The 21,126-nt window shown below is 36.7% G+C and overlaps 1 protein-coding gene across 1 annotated transcript in view; it reads left to right on the top strand.

Moving 5' to 3' along the window:
• The first annotated feature begins 330 nt into the window (after window positions 1-330).
• LOC131425147 (acetylcholinesterase) overlaps window positions 331-21,126 on the top strand; it is a 57,283-nt gene continuing 36,487 nt past the window's right edge. Inside the window, exons 1-6 of the mRNA XM_058586771.1 lie at window positions 331-527; window positions 3,207-3,845; window positions 17,493-17,637; window positions 17,751-17,988; window positions 18,120-18,403; window positions 18,469-18,676. Of these exons, the coding sequence (XP_058442754.1) occupies window positions 3,562-3,845; window positions 17,493-17,637; window positions 17,751-17,988; window positions 18,120-18,403; window positions 18,469-18,676 (1,159 nt within the window). The 5' untranslated portion in view covers window positions 331-527; window positions 3,207-3,561. The remainder of the gene's footprint in view (window positions 528-3,206; window positions 3,846-17,492; window positions 17,638-17,750; window positions 17,989-18,119; window positions 18,404-18,468; window positions 18,677-21,126) is intronic.

The raw sequence follows: 21,126 nt of genomic DNA, 5'->3' as shown, positions 1-21,126 counted from the left end.
ACCAGAATTGGAAAACAATAATGCACCAATGGAAAGAATAGAAATGCTTTTGCTGAGTTTTTTTAATCAAATTGTTGTTGTTGCTATTGTTATTAAGAAAAACAAGAATAAATAAATATGTAAAAAATCTGTTACGTACACTTACCTTATAATGCCCAGAATTTTCAAAAAGTTCATCAGTGTGCAGAAGAGCGGGTTCACATCAAATGAGTACGCGTGAGTTTATAGTTTCCGTTTTGCTATCGCGTACAGCCAGAATACGAAGAAGCAGGGAGCTTTCGCGATCAGCGAGACTGTGTTTCTTTTGATATGATTCCAAGAGAATTTTTCCCAGTTCAGTTTCGTTTGAGCCGTTGCATGATTAACATATCAACTCCAGATATATATTTTTTGCGTGTGTGTACCTATGGAATTGCAGTTTTATTAAATTTAGGATCAAGATTGTGAAACGAGCTATTTGTGCAGTGAACGGGTTTTCAGATTCAAAATTGAACTGGTCAGTGGTATCAAAGATTAGACGTTGTAAAGTAAGTGTCCAATGTTTTGCAAATTGAAAAAAAAAACCGTTGTGTAAGGCATGGGGACCTAGCGTATTGGCCACTACTCAAACGGCCTTGTGCATGCATTTTTATGACAATTTAATTGGAATTGACATACTACCCGAGGTACTGATTTCGAATAAAATATTGATGAACGGAACTACAGAGAATTTTCACTCAAGTGCTCGAAAAGTGGAAAAATTGTATATGGGAAATAGTTGCAAGTGCGTGTGTGTGAGTTGGACCTTGGAGTACGAGATGATTTGGCAGGACCGATTACGTTTTACTACTGTGGTATAAGATTTTTTTGTTTTTTTTTTTCTGTTGATTCCACGACTGTGGGCTCTAGACACAGCAGAACCATAATCAATTTATGAGATTAAAATCAACGTCTATTATGTGTCGGGGAGTATTCCAGGCATGTATCTCACCTATGTTGTATAAAAGTTAGCAAGGTAGATACTGCGAAGAAGCCCTGTATTAGTGTGATTGAACAAGTGTTTGTGGCTGGTTCACGTAAGATAGCAGCGGGAGAATAAAAGGACGACCCTGACTGTGGGCTATCACATTTCAGGGCATCCGCTTTTCATCATCCTCTCTTTGCATCTCGTTTACACACTTACACAGCAATACAAGACGTGAGTCCTAGAAATTTAGATACACGTCGCGAGGTGAAGCCGAAATTGTGATATGAAATATCAGGGTGGATGGCAGAACAGGATTACTATACACATAAAGTTTTATAGGTAGTTCTCTTCGTAAGTCTTCTGTGGTGAGGCCATGACACGTTTATGGTCGGTATATGTAGAAACTTCCAATGGTTACGTTAAAGCCAACACTTAATCATCATCTAGGATCGCTTATTCAGTCATTCCATCACACTGTCGTCGCGTGTAGACGAATGTAACTGAATAACCTTCGAATGGAGAGTTTTCATAAATTATATTGTAATGAAGTAGATGAACAAGGAAATTTTATCGACCTAATTTTTCACGTATTTTTGTGTTATTCTGCTTTCGTGAGAATAGAACAAATGTTCATTTCCTTCTCACAGAACGTAGTAACCAAAATGATCTTATTAAGACGTTATTACAGGTTCGATATTATTGTTCGGTGTTTGTTGAGCACGTGACATTTTGATCTATACAAAATCACTATAGAAGGGTACTTTAATTTTTTTTTAAAAAATTACCGTGAACACTGTGAAAGGGTTAAATGTTGTATTGATTTCAACAAAGCAATATATTGGCAACATAAATTGAGATAGAAAAGATATGTTTTTACGCTAAACTATCAATTTTTTTATAGGCGTTTGACCATGAAATCTTTCGCCATTAAGCTCTGGAAAATTTACTGTCCTTTTGTGTGGGATTTGGAATCAAACTCATGCAGCCTGCGTGATTGATATCGATTTTATACCTGTCATAAGCCGCAAATGTATGTATGCACTTGTTGTAAGATTTTCTATCGGTATAATTTTATCGGAGATGACTGAACCGATTTTAAAAAACTTAGGCTCGAATGAAGGCTGCTATTGGGTTGTAAAATCAGTTCGAGGATAAAATGGCTATCGCTTCTGGTTCCGGAGATATAAAGGTATAAGTGACGTAACCGACAAAACGCATTTATTTTTTTCTATCCGCACTTTTTTCGGAAAGTAACCAATTATTAAGTTCAAATGTTTTATTGCTGATACTTTTGGTTTTGGAGAATGTTGTCGGATATACGATGTTAGCGTTATGTCACACTTTTCTGAACTAACCGAAACAATTTGAATGAATATGTGTATAAAGTCAGCCCAAATTCGTGTCAAAAATTATACTAACGAAAAAAATGATTTGAAGAGACTTTGAATGACCCGAGAAACGCATGCACCATCTCCTATCCAAAATAGGAAGAAAACTATCAACCTAAATTTCTCAAGCTTGTGTACTTTTATTGGATATAATGCATTTCAGAATGCAATATTGTGTCTAATAGCGTAACAGGAAACACTACTTTCGATTTCTGATGTAAAATGATCCTACCTCCAATCCAATCACACCTAAAATCACAAATATGCTGATTATTTTAGTAAATAGATACGTGCAAATGAGTTGTACTATATGTCAAGGTGACCGGCCAAGCTAACGGGTAATAGATTAAATATCTTATGATTTCAGTGTTTTGAGACCTGTGTTCATTGAATTGAGTTTGCTGCATCGCGTGGATTGCTATTTATTCCTGAATTGAGTTCAATTTGAGTTAATTTAATTTTGTAGCTCTTCGCTGCTCACAGGAAGGGGATGCTCAAGCCGATTCGAATTAGTTCCAAAAACATGGTCGGTAGTTCGTTATTTGTTACTAGAAGAGGAAAAAAATAAAAATATTAGGGCATCGCAGGTCAAAACCGATAACTAGCAAATTTTGAATGCGGTGCTTGATGAATAGTTAATGTTCGTTTTGCTTATTTTTTGGGACATCCCTCATAAAAACATCACTGGTACTGAATTAACTATTTCACAGGGGAGTACAGAGAAGCAGCTATACTGCAATTTAAGAGATAGAATCGGAATGATGTGCGGGATTCAATTATTATGAGTCTCGCGAGATCTGATCTAGTCGATATACGCAGAAAATATCCTTGATCGCCCATCAATTCATACTTTATCTTTTCTATTTTTTCAGTTGAATAAATAGCTACACCGGAGAGTCCAAAAGGAGTTTTGTATTCCGTATGTTAATGGAGTTGAGTTGTTCTTTCGGATAAATCAAGGAAGCGTATTGCCAAGTTCGTTATGTGATTGAGTTATGATTAGTTGGATTAACAGATTGCTGTTTAATGTATGTGAAAACTACTAAAGTGAAAGTGAAATCGGTAAATTTAATTAGGTCATCTGGCTACAATCTATAATATCGATTGTAGAGCGAATGATGTAAATAAGTGTCAGTTAGAGAACCACAGAATCACGGTTTCGGGGGTGAAAAACAAAACATCAAAATTTAGAAATCATTAATCAGTCGTGCGGTTTCCAAATAAAAAATGTCATCAACAAGATGGTATTGGAAAATCCTTTTCCTTTTGTTGTGCATAGCTGTGATAAGTCCAGTGTATGGCATTTTCGATCGATTGGTAGTGCAAACGAGTAGTGGCCCGATTCGGGGTCGCTCGACAATGGTGCAAGGTCGTGAAGTACACGTGTTTAATGGTGTTCCTTTTGCGAAACCTCCAGTTGATGGGCTGCGCTTTAGAAAGCCTGTGCCGGCGGAACCGTGGCATGGTGTGTTGGATGCTACGAGACCGCCCTCTTCTTGCATCCAGGAACGGTAAGTTTCAATTTTACCTTGTTCAATTAGTGTTACAAAGTTACACTCAACTAACTGTCAGATGCCGCTGTTTCTTTTTGAGTTTATGGGAATTGTGCAAATTTTGAGCTCGAGCGGCAAAATTATATTTTTAAGCTTGAAGCATAAAAATTTTGAACGGGTTTTAGTTTGGGGAAACTGACTTTTTAAATAAATATCGTTCGGAGGTCACTTTGTAGACTCTGAAAATCATTCAATGCGCAATCATCGTAGGAAAATCAAATGGGGAAATGCATCTTCCCATTCCGCACATGAACCGACTTGTGTAGAAGAAGTTTTTAAACGAAAACCAATTAGTGATCCAAACAATTATTTATTCTTCAATGTATCTAGCATCTTTTCTGCTAAAGGTCGAAACATAATGTGGCTTTGTTCTATTGTACAACAAAAGAAATCTAATTTATTAATTTGCGATCTTAATAATTTGATGTTTTTACAAGAGTTTTTCATCATAAAAGCTTCATCATCGAGCTCCGTACATGTGGTGATATATTTTTTTCATTTCTGCTGTTCCTATTAGTTATTTGTTCTGTTAGTTTAACATTCTATTTAAGAATATTGATTGATATTGTGCATTATATTGAGAAAATGTCAGCAACTAGGTTACAGCCGTGTATAAATGAATGATAAAAAAAGAAAACATCAGAATATAGGGAATAAGAGGTGAAGTAGAACAGTTAAGCCAAAGCTAAATCATTTTCAAATGTGCATTAAAACAAAACACGTGTTCTTAAAACATGTATACCGTCTTAAGGTACCGAGCTTTGGAACAGTAACCCTATATACGAATTTCGCACCAAATCGTATTCGGAGTTTTCAGTACTTTCTCAGATTTTAATGAAACTTTCTGAACATGTTGACTCTGTCACAAAAAGCCACTTTGAATACTTTGTTCCTTCCAAAAGTATTCTAGGCATTGTGCCTTGGCATAACTTCTAACCATTTTTTTTATATTAAGGAAAATATAAAAGGAACATGGAAATGAATTGTAAAGAACCAACAAACGACCTGAAATCGTCGGTGTACAAGAAAGATAAGAAAGATTATGTAGGACATCACACTACGTTTGGCAGCATGATGAACTTGACACTATTAGTATTGTATGAAAACAAATAAATAGAAATGAATTTACTAGTAATGGCTTTAGCTCCGCTTGAATTAATATAATAAGAAGAATATCAAGTCATCACTCGCCGCAGACCGGTTATATGGAGAATATGCCGAAAAGGGAAAAGCCCACAAATGTTCCGTTTACGACTGCATTATTTAAGCTCCTGCAGCTATTCAGTCAGCGACACGGAAATACACATTGAGTTGCGAGCTCCCGTTTTAGTGACTCTTTGCGACATGGAATAGGAAATCAGTGGATCAATTCTTGGTTGTAATAATTAAGTCGGATGCCACACGGATTGTCTGTTTGGTGGACTTATACCAGGATTAGTGGACCATAGTGCAATGTTGCTCGAATACAAAAAATGCAACGAACGCCAATGATCATCGTTCTCTTTCCTTCGCCTTTGTTAGATAATCGATCTGATATTCGGACTTGTCTGTACATTCGAGTGCGAACGAAGCCGACGCTGCTTCGCTGCTTGCATGAAAGTATATTCTTTACAGTTGTTATTCACGTAGAACAATCCCCGACTGACTTAAGGTGAATGCAAACAATTATTTATTCTTCAATGTATCTAGCATCTTTTCTGCTAAAGGTCGAAACATGATGTGACTTTCTTCTATTGTACAATAACAGAGATCTATTTTTTAAATTTGTGATCTTAGTAATTTGATGTTTTTACAAGAGTTTTTCATCATAAAATGATTCCCCGAATGAGAAAACGTAAGTTCGACCTCCGTCTTTGTGGTGATATTTTTCTCATTTATGTTGTTCCTATTAGTTATTTGTTCTGTTAGTTTAACGTTCTATTTAAGAGTATTGATTGATATTGTGCATTATATTGAGAAAATGTCAGCAACTAGGTTAAAGCCGAGTATAAATGAATGACAAAAAAAGAAAACATCAGAATATAGGAAATAAGAGGTGAAGTCGAATAGTTGAGCCAAAGTTAAATCATTTTCAAATGATGGCGATGACGGGAACGATCACGAAAACTAGTGTCCCGATTCCGGGTTGCTCTACTGTTCATGGGGCACTTCTGTGCATTAAAACAAAACACGTGTTCTTAAAACATGTATACCATGCTGCTACCCAACGAGATAGGATGAATTTATTAGATGAAGAATGCTTCGCGAAGAATGTAATCCAACCATCATCGCAGTGACGCTATTCGAACCAATTCGAGGAGTAAAGTAAATGAACAAATGACAAACGAATGTATAAAACGAACATGCACGATGTACAGGGTCCGCCATCTAACTTTTTTTTTGAACTAGTGGTTATTTCGGCATTGGTAACCTTAACGTCACTTCTGATTTAACAGAAACTTAGTTTTATCCTTCCGCTGAACGAAAATAGTTGTGTATACGCTTGAGGAACGCGTGAAAGTAGTGCTAACTGGGCTTGCGATCAGCTTGAAGAAGACGCCGATTTTTGCCAAAAAATGATCTTCTTGGATGAGGCACATTTTCATCTCGGCGGGTATGTTAATAAGCAAAATTATCGCTTCTGGGGGACGGAAAACCCGCACGTTATTATGGAGAAGCCGATGCATCCTCAGGGAGTGACGGTTTGGTGCGGATTTTGGTCCGGCGACATCATTGGGCCCAAATGAGGCAGGAGCCGCCGCCACGGTCAATGGCTACCGCGCCATGATTAGCGATTGGTTCTTTCCGTTACTTGAAGAGGAAGACTTGGACATCAACAAGACGGCGCTACGTGCCACACAGCCAACGCTACGATCCATCTTCTTCGCACAGTCTTCGAAGATCGAATTATCAGTTGAAATTCGGATGTCGTTTGGCCGCCCCGGAGCTGTGATTTGACGCCGTTAGACTATTATCTTTGGGGGGCTGTCAAAGATAAGTGTTATGTGGACAAGCCAGAGACAATTCAAGCCTTGAAGGACAACATTCGTGCAGCCATAGCTGAAATAAAGCTGCATACAATCGAAAATGTACTAAAAAACTGGACCGACCGTGTGGCGTACTGCAAGGCCAGCCGAGGAAGCCATTTGAATGAAATTATATTCCTCAATTAACCGGAAGGATTGTACTTTAATATGAAAAAATAAATTTTGAAATCGGATGAACCGTTTGTGTTTTATTGCAAGTTACATGGCGAACCCTGTATACCAACAACGAAGAATGAATTAGTAGATTAGTAGATTCATTCATTTTTTGTGGTATAAGGGAGTACGCACTGAAGATGGATGAATGAATTAGTAATACGAAAAATATGTGCAACATTGCCATAGTGTTACTCATAGCCAGTTGAGAACCGCCACCGACACTACACGGGTATCTAGGCTACTAAGAAAGAGAAGTTGACATTGAAAATCTGTATTTCGAAGAGGACTAATTTTTTTCACCAATTTTTCTTCAAATGGTTATGGTGGAAAATTTACAAATCCCACAATAATGTATAGTTTTCAATAAAAAGACACTGGGAAAAAATCAGTTCGAAGTTAATTTTTTTCTTCCTTGATGTGTCGTTGCAATATTTGAACAGTTTGTAGGGAACATATCTATCTTGGAAGATAATTTCAACAAAATCATAAATGGCATTTTTGTAAAACGCCTGGAAATTTTTAAAATCAATGTTATTCACTATAGGACTTAATTTTGATTTCGTTCAGTCTTTTTATACAAAATTGGACCGATTTTTGGAAGGACACATTTTTGCAGGATTTGTCCTTTTCTAACTATAACCATTCTAAAAAATGGTTAAACAACTCGGACTTTTAAAAAGAGAGCCTTGATCAATTCAGGAGAAACAGAGTGGCTTTTTGAGACAAAATATACATGTAGGGGAGACCGGGGCTGGTTGACCGAGGTTTGCTTTCGGAATTTCTGCATTCTTTCTGGTAAAACTTTTTGATGAATGGTTTGCTCTGTTGTTCATATTCTGATGGACGAATTTTGTTCAGGGTTGGGACAATCTGCTACAAATCCTGTCAGGAACTGTAATTGCTTAAAGTTTAAATAGCATTTATTTAATTAATTATCGAAATCTTCCTTTCATAGACAATTTTTAGTTATTTTAATATATTTTAATCGCATATTTCTCAATTATATTAGTTTTTAAATATTAGCATAATAAATGAAATCTGTCCATAGAATCGTTAGCATTTCGTGAATATTAAAGTGCACATTGCTTTAAGCTAAATTTTAAATTCAGTCAACCTACCCGCATAAAATTCGGCCAACATACCCCAATGAATATTTTCATAAAGGATTATGATTCACCAAAAAAATAAAACTAAGGTTACACTGGAAACCGTTATATTATTTCGCAGGGTTTTGAATACCATTTGCAATGGTTCACCAACCTGCCCCTTCGTCCAACCAGCTCCGGTCTCCCATTAAGAAAGTTTGAAGATCTGAGAAAGTGCAGTGCCAACATTTGTTCGAGTTGGCGCGAAACTCGCCTATAGAATATGCTCCTCAAATGAGTACTTGAATTGTGTATTTACTCGCTCCTAGGTTCCTAATTGTCACATGCAGTTTTTCTTATGAATTATTCAGTGTAAGATATCCTCTCTGTGAGGAGTGATTGTCTGGTTATTTGGAACGCCAATTTGATGATTGTATAGTTTGTTATTCGGACGGTTCTCTGTTAGATGGTCGTGCTTGGCTACATACAAATCATTTCAGGTGTCTTAATGGCTTTGGATCCAGGAACAGAATCTACGCAATCGTCTGCAAGCTGTCTTAAAAAACATGGAACGAAAAGGCAATCATCATAGATCGTTCACATAGAAGCTGTTAAGCATGGGACTCAAACATGAGTCTTGTATAAGACCATAGTAGTTGATTCTAAATGTTGGTGCAATAAGCAACATGTCGAAGCGTGCACCAAAATTCTTTCAATTTGATGGAAATCCATGCTGGGGTGTTTTTCCGAAAGGAAATCTACGAACATGGAATCAATAACTCCTTTTATGTTTAAAAACAGAAGCAGTTAGTTTTTTTCGTGCAAGGGAAATTTAAATATCATATGAGAGCAATGTACCAATTTGAATGTAATTTTGTCTGGACCAGCCTATATGTTATCACATGAAAATAGTATAATTGAGAACTTCACCATTCGGCGAAGAAACAGAATCAAAATGTATGCGTTAGCTACACTTTTTGTCATGAAGTATGCTTTGTTGCTAAATTGTTTCCTAAGGACAATACATTTTACTTCTGACGAGTTCCTCATTTGGTTTCAAACCGCCATCTATGCATTTTGTTTTACTTTTCTTTTTGTTTCTAATAATCATTGGACCAGAAATTCAGCGAAAAAGTCATATTACTCTAGCGGAATTTTTTATTTTATTTTATTTTATTTTATGTTAGATTATAAAAACAACAATATTAAATTATCACACGCGACAATATGTTTTTCATTTAGTGGAACTGATAACAATTCCATTTCTATCCCATCAACGAATTGCTCATTTGGTTTCAAACCGCCATCTATGCATTTTGTTTTACTTTTCTTTTTGTTTCTAATAATCATTGGACCAGAAATTCAGCGAAAAAGTCATATTACTCTAGCGGAATTTTTTATTTTATTTTATTTTATGTTAGATTATAAAAACAACAATATTAAATTATCACACGCGACAATATGTTATAATTTTTCATTTAGTGGAACTGATAACAATTCCATTTCAATCCCATCAACGAATTGCAGCATCAATGTCTTGTTGAAAAGCACGTTACTCAGAGAATAAAATCATAAAAATAAGAAAACAATTGTCGTTCTGCAAACCAACTTTATTATATCTAAGCGTCACCAATTTTTATTAAGTTGTATATTTTTATGATTTGATCATTTTAGAAAATATATAGGCCGTTTCAAACTTTAACTAACCTTTAGGTTTTATCCTGTGTGTCTGTTGAAAATAATTTCGCATCCAATTTGTTTCGGGCATCTATCGAGTTGCAAGCTATCTGATTTGCATTAATATCTTTAGTAAACTTTGGAAGGAAATTGAAATATTCACGATCACGATCATCTTCATTTTCCTGTACACTGAGGTCTTTTTTTATGCGGTCTTTTTTTTATGCGGTTTTTTTACGCGACTTTTTTATGCGAATTTTCAGAGTTATGCGGTTTTTTTATGCGAAGTTTCAGAGTTATGCGGTTTTTTTTATGCGAATTTTCAGAGTTATGCGGTTTGCCCTTCTGCGGTCCTTTTTATGGGAAGTTTCAGAGTTATGCGGTTTTTTGTATGCGAAGTTTCAGAGTTATGCGGTTTTTTTTATGCGAATTTTCAGAGTTATGCGGTTTTTTATGCGGTACGTAAATTCGCATAAAAAAAGACTTCAGTGTAGATACATTTTCGATGGAAATTTTTCTGACTTCAATTTGTTTCTACAGGGTCCGGCACTCGAAGTGTAACCAATTAAAAAGGCCATAAATTCAGTTTGGAAAATTACTTTTACTTAATTCAAAGTACAAAATGTGTAAAAATAATACAAAATTCAGAATCAATTCACTTTTGCTCGATATGACCACCTTTTGCCTTGACTATGGCCTTGAGACGGTCAAAAAACGAATCGCAAGCTGCCCGAATGTGACTTGCAGGTATTTTGGCCCACTCGCGGACAATAACTTTTTTCAGCGCCTCGAGACTGATGTATCTTTTAGTTCGGATTTTGCTCTCCAAAATGTCCCAAAGAGAATAATCCATTGGATTCGCATCTGGTGAATTCGAGAGCCATTGTGTGGACGTGATGAAGTTCGGAACGTTGTTTTTCAGCCATTCTTGGTTCACTCGAGCTTTGTGAGACGGTGCCGAGTCCTGCTGAAACGTCCATGGTCTGCCACCGAAATGTTTGTCTGCCCACGGCTTCAAAGCAACCTCCAGAATACTTTCCCGATAATATGTCGCATTTACCTTGACGCCTGGCTCGATGAAAACGATTGGAGAGCGCCCATCTGCGGTTACAGCGGCCCAAACCATTATCTGTTGCGGGTGCTGCCTCCTGGTGGCCAATCGATGACTCAAATTCTCGTATGAACGGTCGGTCAAGTAAACCCTATCGTTTTGAGAGTTTACGAATTGCTCAATTGGAAAAATTTTCTCGTCAGAAAATACAATGTTCGGAAATTGACCGCTTTCGGCCAAACGAAACAACTCCTTCGCTCTCTCAAGTCTAACTAGTTGCTGCTTCGGTGTGAGATCATGCGCCTTTTGGATCTTTTTTTTATTATTCAATAATATAATATAATATTAAGGCACGCTGCTTAAGCTCTAAGATGCTCTTAATTATTATCTAACTTAAAACTAGAGTAGTATCATTATGTAATATAGTATCGGGGTCGCGGATTCTCGAGAATCCAGCTTTCAGCTGGCGATCGGTAGTGGCCGGTGAATTGAATTTAGGATGAGATGATTCCAGATGGCGATGGTAATTTTCTATGTTGGCCGCATTCTTCGGTCCGTGAGGTCCGCGGAAAACACCCCCAGGCTACGAAGGCCCGGCGGGTGGCCCGCATGCTGGTCATTGACTGGAGCGGTCTTCCGGTGATGGTGATGTTACGGAAGAGAATGAAAAAAAAGTAAATATTGTGGGAAACGGGGTAAAAAGGGGGTGTGGGAACAAAATGTTTGAAAACGACAGAGATCTAATTAGTTGCCATCGAGATGGTGAAGAAACAGGGAAGGGGGAACGAAAAAGTTAGTGACAAGAAAAAGATCTTGTTAATTCCAATGAAGATGGTGGACAGGGACGGGGATCGAGAGAATCGGGCGGATGTTAGTGTCGAACCTGTAGGTGGAGATTATATTTTCTGAGCGAGGAATAACACATTACACTTGTATATCAATGTGTTTAAGGTACTGGTATATGAGAAGCATATATGAACTATCCCGACTCGCCAACACATCCCGAACCGGCACCTCAGGCGGTCTACCTCGGGCCCTGAGGGATTCCAGTAGCTTCGACCTGGCGTCGCGATACACTACGCACGACCACACGACATGCTCGATGTCCTGATAACCATCGCCACAGGTGCAGAGCCCTTTTGGATCTTGTAAGGCTTGACCTTCAGATCATTTTTCAGTATACGGCGGATGCTACGGTCGGATATTTTCAGTTCTTTTGCCATTTGATTGGCACTTCGTCGAGGATTTCGTTCAAGTCGCTTCTTCACTTTTTGAACCATCTCACGTGACGTTGCAGTCTTTTGATGACCACCTCCATGACGTTTTCCGACGCTACCAGTATTATTGTAACGAGTTATGGGTCGATAAACAAAAACTTTATTCACTTTAAGGTGTTTGAGCTCACGAACAATCGCTGCACGGAACGACCGAAATCAGCATTTTCGCGAAAAATTTAGTTGATTTGCTGATTTTAGTTAGTTGTTTTTTGAGACAACTAAAAAAATCTTACTTTTGCTAATTTAGATTTTTTATTCTCATTCCCTTAATAATAATAAAATATTTGTTGAAATGACTATTTTTTTAGTTGAATTCACAAATTAAACGTGCTGTCAGTTCTTAGCTAAGGCACATTTCATTTCCATTCAACTAATTTTTTAGTTGAATTAAAGAAATAAAATGTTGTTTTCAACCAATATGAATGGTTGAATTGGCTTCTGCAATCTGCAGCTATATGGCGCCCTGTCACCGAACGGTAACACCGTAATGACTACTAGCCACTAGATGGCACACTACTGCCGAAGAAATTTCAGACGCGGTTGTCTTTTCTATATTGGCAGGTATAAATACGATGTTGTATTTAAAAAAAAGACATAAACGAAACATAAACATCTTTTTGAATTTTTTTCTTCTAAATCACTGTTTTCTTCATTATCACTGAAAACTTTTAGCACTCGGAAAACAAAAACCGAATACAAGTAGTACACCGGACGGCGCAGCTCGGAAGGTTTGAAGATACAAAAAAACTTCATCACAATTAGAGTGAAACATTCGAAATTCACTTCACTGTTCTGCGTAAAAAACATTATTACGCATAATCGCTTCAAGTGCGCACAAATTCTGAATAAATACGATTTCCTCTAACAGTTTACGACATTTTTACATATCGGTTTAGAAATTTGAATAAAGATATATCGAACACATGCGAAAAACATCAAAACAATTTTCAAGCAGTTTCAATAAGACTCTACTTTTTAGCTTTTTAATGGATTGTTTTGCTTTGACACTTCTCATGAGTTTTTGGCTAATAAACTTGTTAATAATACCTATTTCAGTATTGTTTTCTTTGTGCTGCCCTTCAGTAATGATGGTGATAGATAAATAGAAACAAATTTTCTGATTTTAATAACAAAATTTGTTCTCAATGAGAATTTCGTGTTGGATTGAAATATTGCTGGTTTGTGTCCAGGATATTCACCAACTAAACAAATTCTCTAAAAATAAGAGTTTTTTCAGCAAATTAAATTCTCAATTTTAACTAATTTTATAGTTATTTTGGAAATTTTGGTGTTAAAATCAACTAATTCAAAAACAGTAATACGAATTAGGCGCAGAGCTAATTTCGGTCGTTCCGTGTGGTTGTGATTTTCCATCTAAATATAAAGCAATCACACTATTACGTTTTAAATCCATCACTGATTTTTTTTTTCGCGTTCACTTTTGGCAAAATGCTTTCTTGCGCTTGTAAATAATACAACTCCGAACTGTCATTTAGCAAATTTCTAGAGAGCTGATGCCCGTGCGTCAGCTGCGCGAGCGGTTTGAAGTTGGTTACACTTCCTGTGCCGGACCCTGTAACATAACTAAAGAATTTTATTAGGGAAGATTTTTTTTCAAGTTCAGTTTTTGAGTTATTACTCAGTTAACTATCGGCGATAGATTCTTCGGACTTCATTTGATGCGCTTGTCTCTTGTACATTTAATTTGATTCGAAAGCATTACTTCAGTATTGTACGCTTAAAAATGGATTGGTTTGTCGATCGGTTCATGTGCATACTGGAATTTACGAGCGAAACGGTTTCATGTAAATGGATTCAGTTCAAAGTTGTGTTATAATCATAGATATATTTTTTTCATTAAAGATGGCAAAAATACTATTAACTATCTTTTAGCATGAGCACATAGCTACTATTATTTAACTATATCATAAGCATATAAATTGACATGGCTTTCTAGGATCATATAGAAGATATTCAGACTACCAGGAATAAAACGCTTCAAAAGGTTAAGAAAAAAATTGGTAAAGTTATTTTAAAGCGATCTTCCCTGATTGTAAATATACTTTCCTACCCAGCGGAAGAATAGGTATAGAGCGAGAAGACTAGTGTTTGTTGTCTGATGAACAGAGAAGATATTTGGATATATGATGCCGGTCGTGAGGCGGCTAAGATTTAAATCATGTTCGATGTACGCTTTCCGAGTAAAGACTAACATCAAAATGAGAACAAATTGAAATCTGATTATGAAAGCAACATCAGATTGAAATCCTAATATAATATCGACTCATCAAATTTTCAATTAATATCACATTATGTTTTTAATTTTGCTGTTTAAAGGCAAAAATTTTGTGAAACTCAAAAAATTAAAATATTAAAATCAACAACTTAAAGAAGCCATTGAAATTGAGCAAATTTCAAATGGCCACACAAAAATACAAAGTTAAGTTTCAATGGAAGAATTATTCCTTCAATCCTATGTCGCCTTTAACAAAAATGCTATGATATCCTTCCGAGATCCTTCAGTTGACCGCAACCATAACCGCGAAGAAACGATTTTTTCCAACATTTTTTCAACTTTCACGCAAATAATGCTCCTTCTTGTTAACCACGAGAATATTGGTGTTAAACCAAACGGCTGGAAGGCATTAGATAAATTGGCGATCATCGGTACCAGGTTTGTCTAAAGCAGGTCAATCTGAATAGTTGCTTTGGCATTCTCATCTCGCTGATCGTCTGCCGTAGAAGGAGCTTATTTTAGAATTTGGTATGAGAATATATTTGACGTTATCGATTTCCTTCTAGATACGTTAAGTATCCGATCCTGTAACAATTTTTGCGTTCAGTTAAAAAAAAAATGTTTCGATATTTTTAATGATACGACGTCGCGAAGGTCATTCCAAAGTTTTTATACCATTATTTTCAGTGCATCCAGAAATCTGGGTAAGCATAACTTTATATCCAATAGTACGGAAAAATTCATTGTTTACGAAGTTCGAACATCGGACATTGAATGTCTCACATTTCAGAACCTAGAGCTAATTCTTAATAATACTTTAGTGGCTTAGATGGAGTATGTACTGACAGAAACTACCTGCATACAACTTTGTGAAACAACACTGCTTGTCATATAACGGAACATATTCCGTCTACGTATAGTTAGCACTTATAGTCCATAGCAATCGCAAAAAGTTCGCATTCCAAATCACCTAAGTTCGAAACCGGATTCTTCGGTAGTGTGGGAAAATTGCATGAAATCTTTTTTCTTGCTTGCGACTAATATGGAGATTGCATAAAATCTTTTTTCTTGCTCAGGGCTTGTATTGTGAATCCTCAAACGAACGAGGCAACAAAAAATATCTGCTGTGAACACTTTGCTTGACATAGCTGAACGAGAGACCTATATTAGAGAGAAACTGGATGCGTGAGAGTATATGCTACTGAGCAGACCAATTCCCCTTGCCAAGTAAATTGTCTGTGCTCTCATTCTCAGTTAACACATGAACTAAGCAATCCATGACAATGTAATGAAATGAAGGGTTCACTCTCGTTAGTATTGTACGAGAAAGAAGACTATGCCTCACGGTGTGCTACAAGACGCGAAGCAACGTCATATAGGCAATGTTTACGGTTTATTTTTAAAAAAGTAGGTTTACAGAAATCATTTTTAACACAATGTTCGCATTCCAAGACCAAATTTGATCACATTTCAAACAGACTTTAAACATTTTATAGCAGAAATTTTGCATTTGAGCTCATTTTCAAAACAATCCATTTGTTTCTTGGCAGTTTACACTGTGTACATATCCTAGAAACACTAAAAGCAATGTTCTTTAAATTAATATTCATCGGAACTAAAAGTTCTGGAACTAGTTTCCTCATAGGCATCTACAATATGAGAACCATTCATCAAATGCTAACCTCATGAAGCATAGGTCTCAGCAAGCGGGCATATTCATGAACTAATGAACGAACGAAGCAGCTCTCCTGGCTTGGGTTGCGCTGTGAATTCTACCTGACATACGAATGTGTGTGAATAGCACAGATAGTGAAACCCTTTCGTTCATATTCGTTGCTTCAATATGCAAGCCCTGCTATCCAGGACCTGTTTTGGCTGTTCTATTTTTAGATTATGCTCGTGACGTGTCATTTCGAGAAAATCGACATCATATTAAGTTTTCAATGTGCTTTCACTGAGAGCAAAACTAGTTTTCAGTTTGATGTCACACAGCATTTTTTTGCTTTCGATTTTGATCTTTTAACCGTTAAAACGACCAAAACGATAGCAAATTAAGTAATCGATATATACGAACAGCACAACATCAAATTGAGTTTTCTTTTTGATCTCACACTCTACTCGGGTTACCAGACCCAGTCATGTGATAGAGACGTGTCTATCACAGCTTCAGAATGGCGAAATGATAACGCGTATGCACGGATTGCATAAGAACGTAGGGTCGAGTCCTGTCTCTGAGCGAATCTTTTTCTAAAAAAATATCTTTTCTGTGAATTTCTCATTCATTTGGCTTTTCCAATGTCAGTCAGTCATTGCAAAAAAATCCACTAGAATACGATTTTAGTTAAGCGCATCCAACATAATCAAACATTTGTAGTTATTAAGTGAACCTGATAATTTTTTAATGTTATTGTTCTCTGTCGAATCTTGTATACAACTTTGTATTTTTTCAAAAATATTGTTAGATTATTCTAGAGATAAATTTCCTCTCAGAAATTCGTTACAGTACAATCGTTCTGCATCGAATATTGTGTGTGTGTATGTGTGTAAAATCGAAAAGAAACATTTTGAATAGAATACCACAGTATTATATATGAGAAAAGCATCATCCCACCACAAGGTGGATTAAAACAGCTTTTCTAGAAACTATTAACATTTCTAGATAATATATCCCAAAATTGAAAAAATAATCACTTTTAGTTATAAATTTAAAATAAATGCCAGTGTTCTAAAAAATCTTTTTTGTTATCCACACCCTGGACATGGCTACTAGGGTGCCAATATTCTGGGGTCATATCTAATTTCGTAAAGCGATTTTGCTAAAAAATTTAGGCACCTCATAAAAGCCCCAAAATTTGAACTAAATCGTATATGGGTAAGAGGCACCCCATCGGTTAAAGTTTAAAAATTTTCGATCTTGAAAAATAACCATATTTACAATAAATTATATTTACGGAACTGTTTATCAAGGAATAACATTATTCACACGATAACTGGTGGCTCAGGCTTCGAAAAATGATAAAATTATAACCCATTCCGCAATTCAATCTGAGTGTATATATCATGCGTTAATAATTTATCATTTTTATTCACATTACAGGTATGAATACTTTCCTGGATTTGCCGGAGAGGAAATGTGGAATCCGAACACAAACGTATCTGAGGATTGTTTATATTTGAACATTTGGGTACCAACAAAAACTCGTTTACGCCACGGTCGAGGCCTCAACTTCGGAAACAACGATGTAAGTAGCTGCATGAATGATTTAAGAAGATGGCAATGTTCTTGTTGGAGGCCTGGCCAGGCTTGTAGGGTGCTGTGAAAATAATTCACATTTTTTGTGTCTACTTACTGTAGTACTTCCAAGATGATGACGATTTTCAACGCCAGCACCAATCTAAGGGTGGTTTAGCCATGTTGGTGTGGATTTATGGTGGTGGATTCATGAGTGGAACCTCAACACTGGACGTCTATAATGCGGAAATTTTAGCGGCGGTTGGTAATGTAATAGTGGCTTCGATGCAGTATCGAGTAGGAGCTTTTGGATTTTTTTACTTAGCTCCGTATCTCAACGGACAAGAAGATGAAGCACCTGGTAAATAGTTTAAATATCAAGAGATTTCTCACTTTTATGCGTTCCTACTCTTGTAATGCAGTTAAATTTTTAACATTATCAAGTTTGATGGATAAAGAAACGCTCCTAAAATAATTATCATTTCATTGAAGGTAATGTTGGACTCTGGGATCAAGCATTAGCTATTCGATGGCTAAAAGAAAATGCAAAAGCCTTTGGTGGTGACCCAGATTTGATTACGCTTTTCGGAGAATCCGCAGGTGGCAGCTCAGTAAGCTTACATCTACTGTCACCTGTCACTCGTGGTCTTTCCCATCGAGGGATTCTGCAGTCTGGAACATTGAATGCTCCCTGGAGTCATATGACAGCGGAGAAGGCTATTTCTGTCGCAGAAGCCCTAATTGATGATTGCAATTGTAATCTTACACTGCTCAAGGTTCGTAAACTTTTGTCTGTTTGTATCGTGATTTAAATTGTGGTCTTTATTTAAATCTTCTAAAGGAATCTCCAAGTACAGTTATGAACTGCATGCGTAGTGTTGATGCGAAAACTATATCAGTACAACAGTGGAATTCATATTCCGGAATCCTGGGGTTTCCATCGGCACCTACTATTGATGGGGTGTTTATGACAGCTGATCCGATGACTATGTTGCGAGAAGCAGATCTAGAAGGAATTGATATACTTGTAGGAAGTAATCGCGATGAAGGTAAGTTTGTATTTCTGTTTATATTTCAAGCTGTGAGTGACAAACTGATAAAAGAGTACAACGAATGAACCACTAATAATATTTTATTATATAATTCTACTCATGTTAATATCGTATTTTATAATATATAATGATCTGAAAACGATTATAGTGTAGTAAGGGCCGCACATAATGCATCCAAGTCTTTTGTATGTAAAGCGAATGGAGTATTTTTATAGCAGAGTTGCATTTTGTCAGTCACGTCGAATGACCTTGACAGACTCACTAAAATCATCGCCAAAGGTAATCTGTACATGATTGATAAAGTTCATTATTCTTTGTAAAAAGTCATCGGGCTTGAAGTTTATTGGAGTAAATGAATATATTTCAATATTTACGCTTTGTTGGATTTGGCTCGTCTTGCGATTGCTGTTTTGTTTCCAGCTCATACGTATATATCCATAAGTCACCTGTAACGATCTTATATACGTCGGGTGATGCACCGTGATCGTATTTTTTAACATTTCCGTGCACCAATCGACACGAGCCTCTTTTTGAGCGATTGTCAAATTTTGCAGGATCCAACGAGTACAAACCTTTTTTTACGGTCAGGTGTTCATGCAACATCAAATGCACGCACGTGGAACTAATGACGAGCTTGGATTATCAGTTCAAGCATAGCATCGAAGGTTTCTGGCAAAAACAACTGATTTTGGACGACCTTCACGAAATTCGTCGGCGACCAAACTACGATCACGATTGAATTTAATATACCAGCGATATACAGTGGTTTTTGATGATGCTTCATCGCCATACAAAGAACTAAGTTCATTGACACACTCTTGTTCATATAATCAACGTCGAAAGTTGGTAAAAATAATCCAACGAAATCCTTCTCTTGAAATTTTCATTTTTTAGCCAAATTGATTTTTTCAACTCACTGTATACAAATAGCACTTGTACATCAAAACATACGTACGTGAGTACGTTTATGTTAAAAAATGTCAAATTTTATTTTGGTGTTGTCAGATTTTAGCTTTTGACGTTAGTTTGGCCAGTTCCCGAAATATAAGTAACAAACTTAGGCTCGTTTGAAAGCTACTATTAGGCCATTGATTAAGTTAGAAGATCAGATGGCTGTGAATTTCTAGATATTATGGTATAAGTGACAAAACCGACAAAACGCGTTGATTTTGTCTGTGTCAGTTCGCTTTCACATCTCATCCAAGTCAGTCGATAAAACAAAATCGGCAGAAAACCAAGTACAGTATTGTGTAGTGAACAATAGAACGATCTCGATATGAGTGAAAAAAGCGAACAAAAGCTATCGTCGCCATTACGAAAGAATAAAATTATTGTTGACTTCATGTAGTGCAAAACAGCAGCGCTCCCTCCACACGAACCCTAAAAACCCCCAGTACATCGGAGACAGCCATCAACAATAATGAAGCATTCTCTTCAACGAAACCATCAGTATCCCCTATGGAACCCAACGCCTGGGAAAAAAGTAACGATTATTCTGTTTAGAGGTTTTGCTGGATTGGGCAAAAAGCACATATTTTGTTTCTATTTCTTCACGTTTCGCCTTCGGCTCGTCAGTGCTTAAACGCGAAGAAATAAACAAAATATGTGCTTTTTGCACAAACCAATAAAATCCCTAAATGCACTGACGAGCCGAAGGCGAAACGCCAAGAAATAAAAACGATCCGATCCGCTGTATGTACGTAGGAACGTTTGCAAGGCTGTCTTTATTGCTGATCTAATTCAATCACGTGTTGACAGTCCTGATCTCTTACAATTGATCAATTTTGATATTCGTCGTCGAAGTCTTCGTTCTCATCCATTTATACGAATTGCCCATGCTAGAACCAATTACGGATATAATGATCTCTTTTCCAGTATGTGCCGTTTATTCAATAGTTGCTCCAAGGAATTGGATTTTCATCTCTCTCGTAAGGCGATACAACGATTATTCCATGACTCTTTTTTTGCAGTTATAATACTAATGTTAATTCTTTCCGCTCGACCACTTCTTCGTCTCTCCGCCATCTCCATTGAAAACTAATAAATTCGCTCGTTGTAACTAATCCTATTGTATCTCCTCTTCTCCGCTCTTCGTCGTTCTTCTCCTATCTTTTCGCGCCCTCTTTTTTTTATCCGTCTTCCACCGTCTTTTTCGACCACTAATTAGATCTACATGCCGAATCTAACCCCGTTTCGTTCGCCAACTCTCATTCACCACTCCCTCCTTCTACCTCCCATTTTAAAGCATATTTCTTTTCTTCTCTAGTTTTAATGCGAAATCACCATCGTTTACCCGATGGGTTTAGTGTCATCTAATTACTATAGAGTTAGTTAGCTAGGGTTAGTTTTAATTGATAATATTAAGTACATACATGTTGGATTGTTGTAATCTGTTGATATAAACGATGAAGAGGTTTTATTCCTGCTGGAGTGAGAGATTAATATTT

Source organism: Malaya genurostris, chromosome 1, assembly GCF_030247185.1.
Source record: "Malaya genurostris strain Urasoe2022 chromosome 1, Malgen_1.1, whole genome shotgun sequence".
In the NCBI taxonomy this organism is placed as follows: Eukaryota; Metazoa; Arthropoda; class Insecta; order Diptera; family Culicidae; genus Malaya; species Malaya genurostris.
The sequence above is the reverse complement of the archived record's forward strand: the minus strand, read 5'-3'. Positions and strand labels throughout refer to the sequence as shown.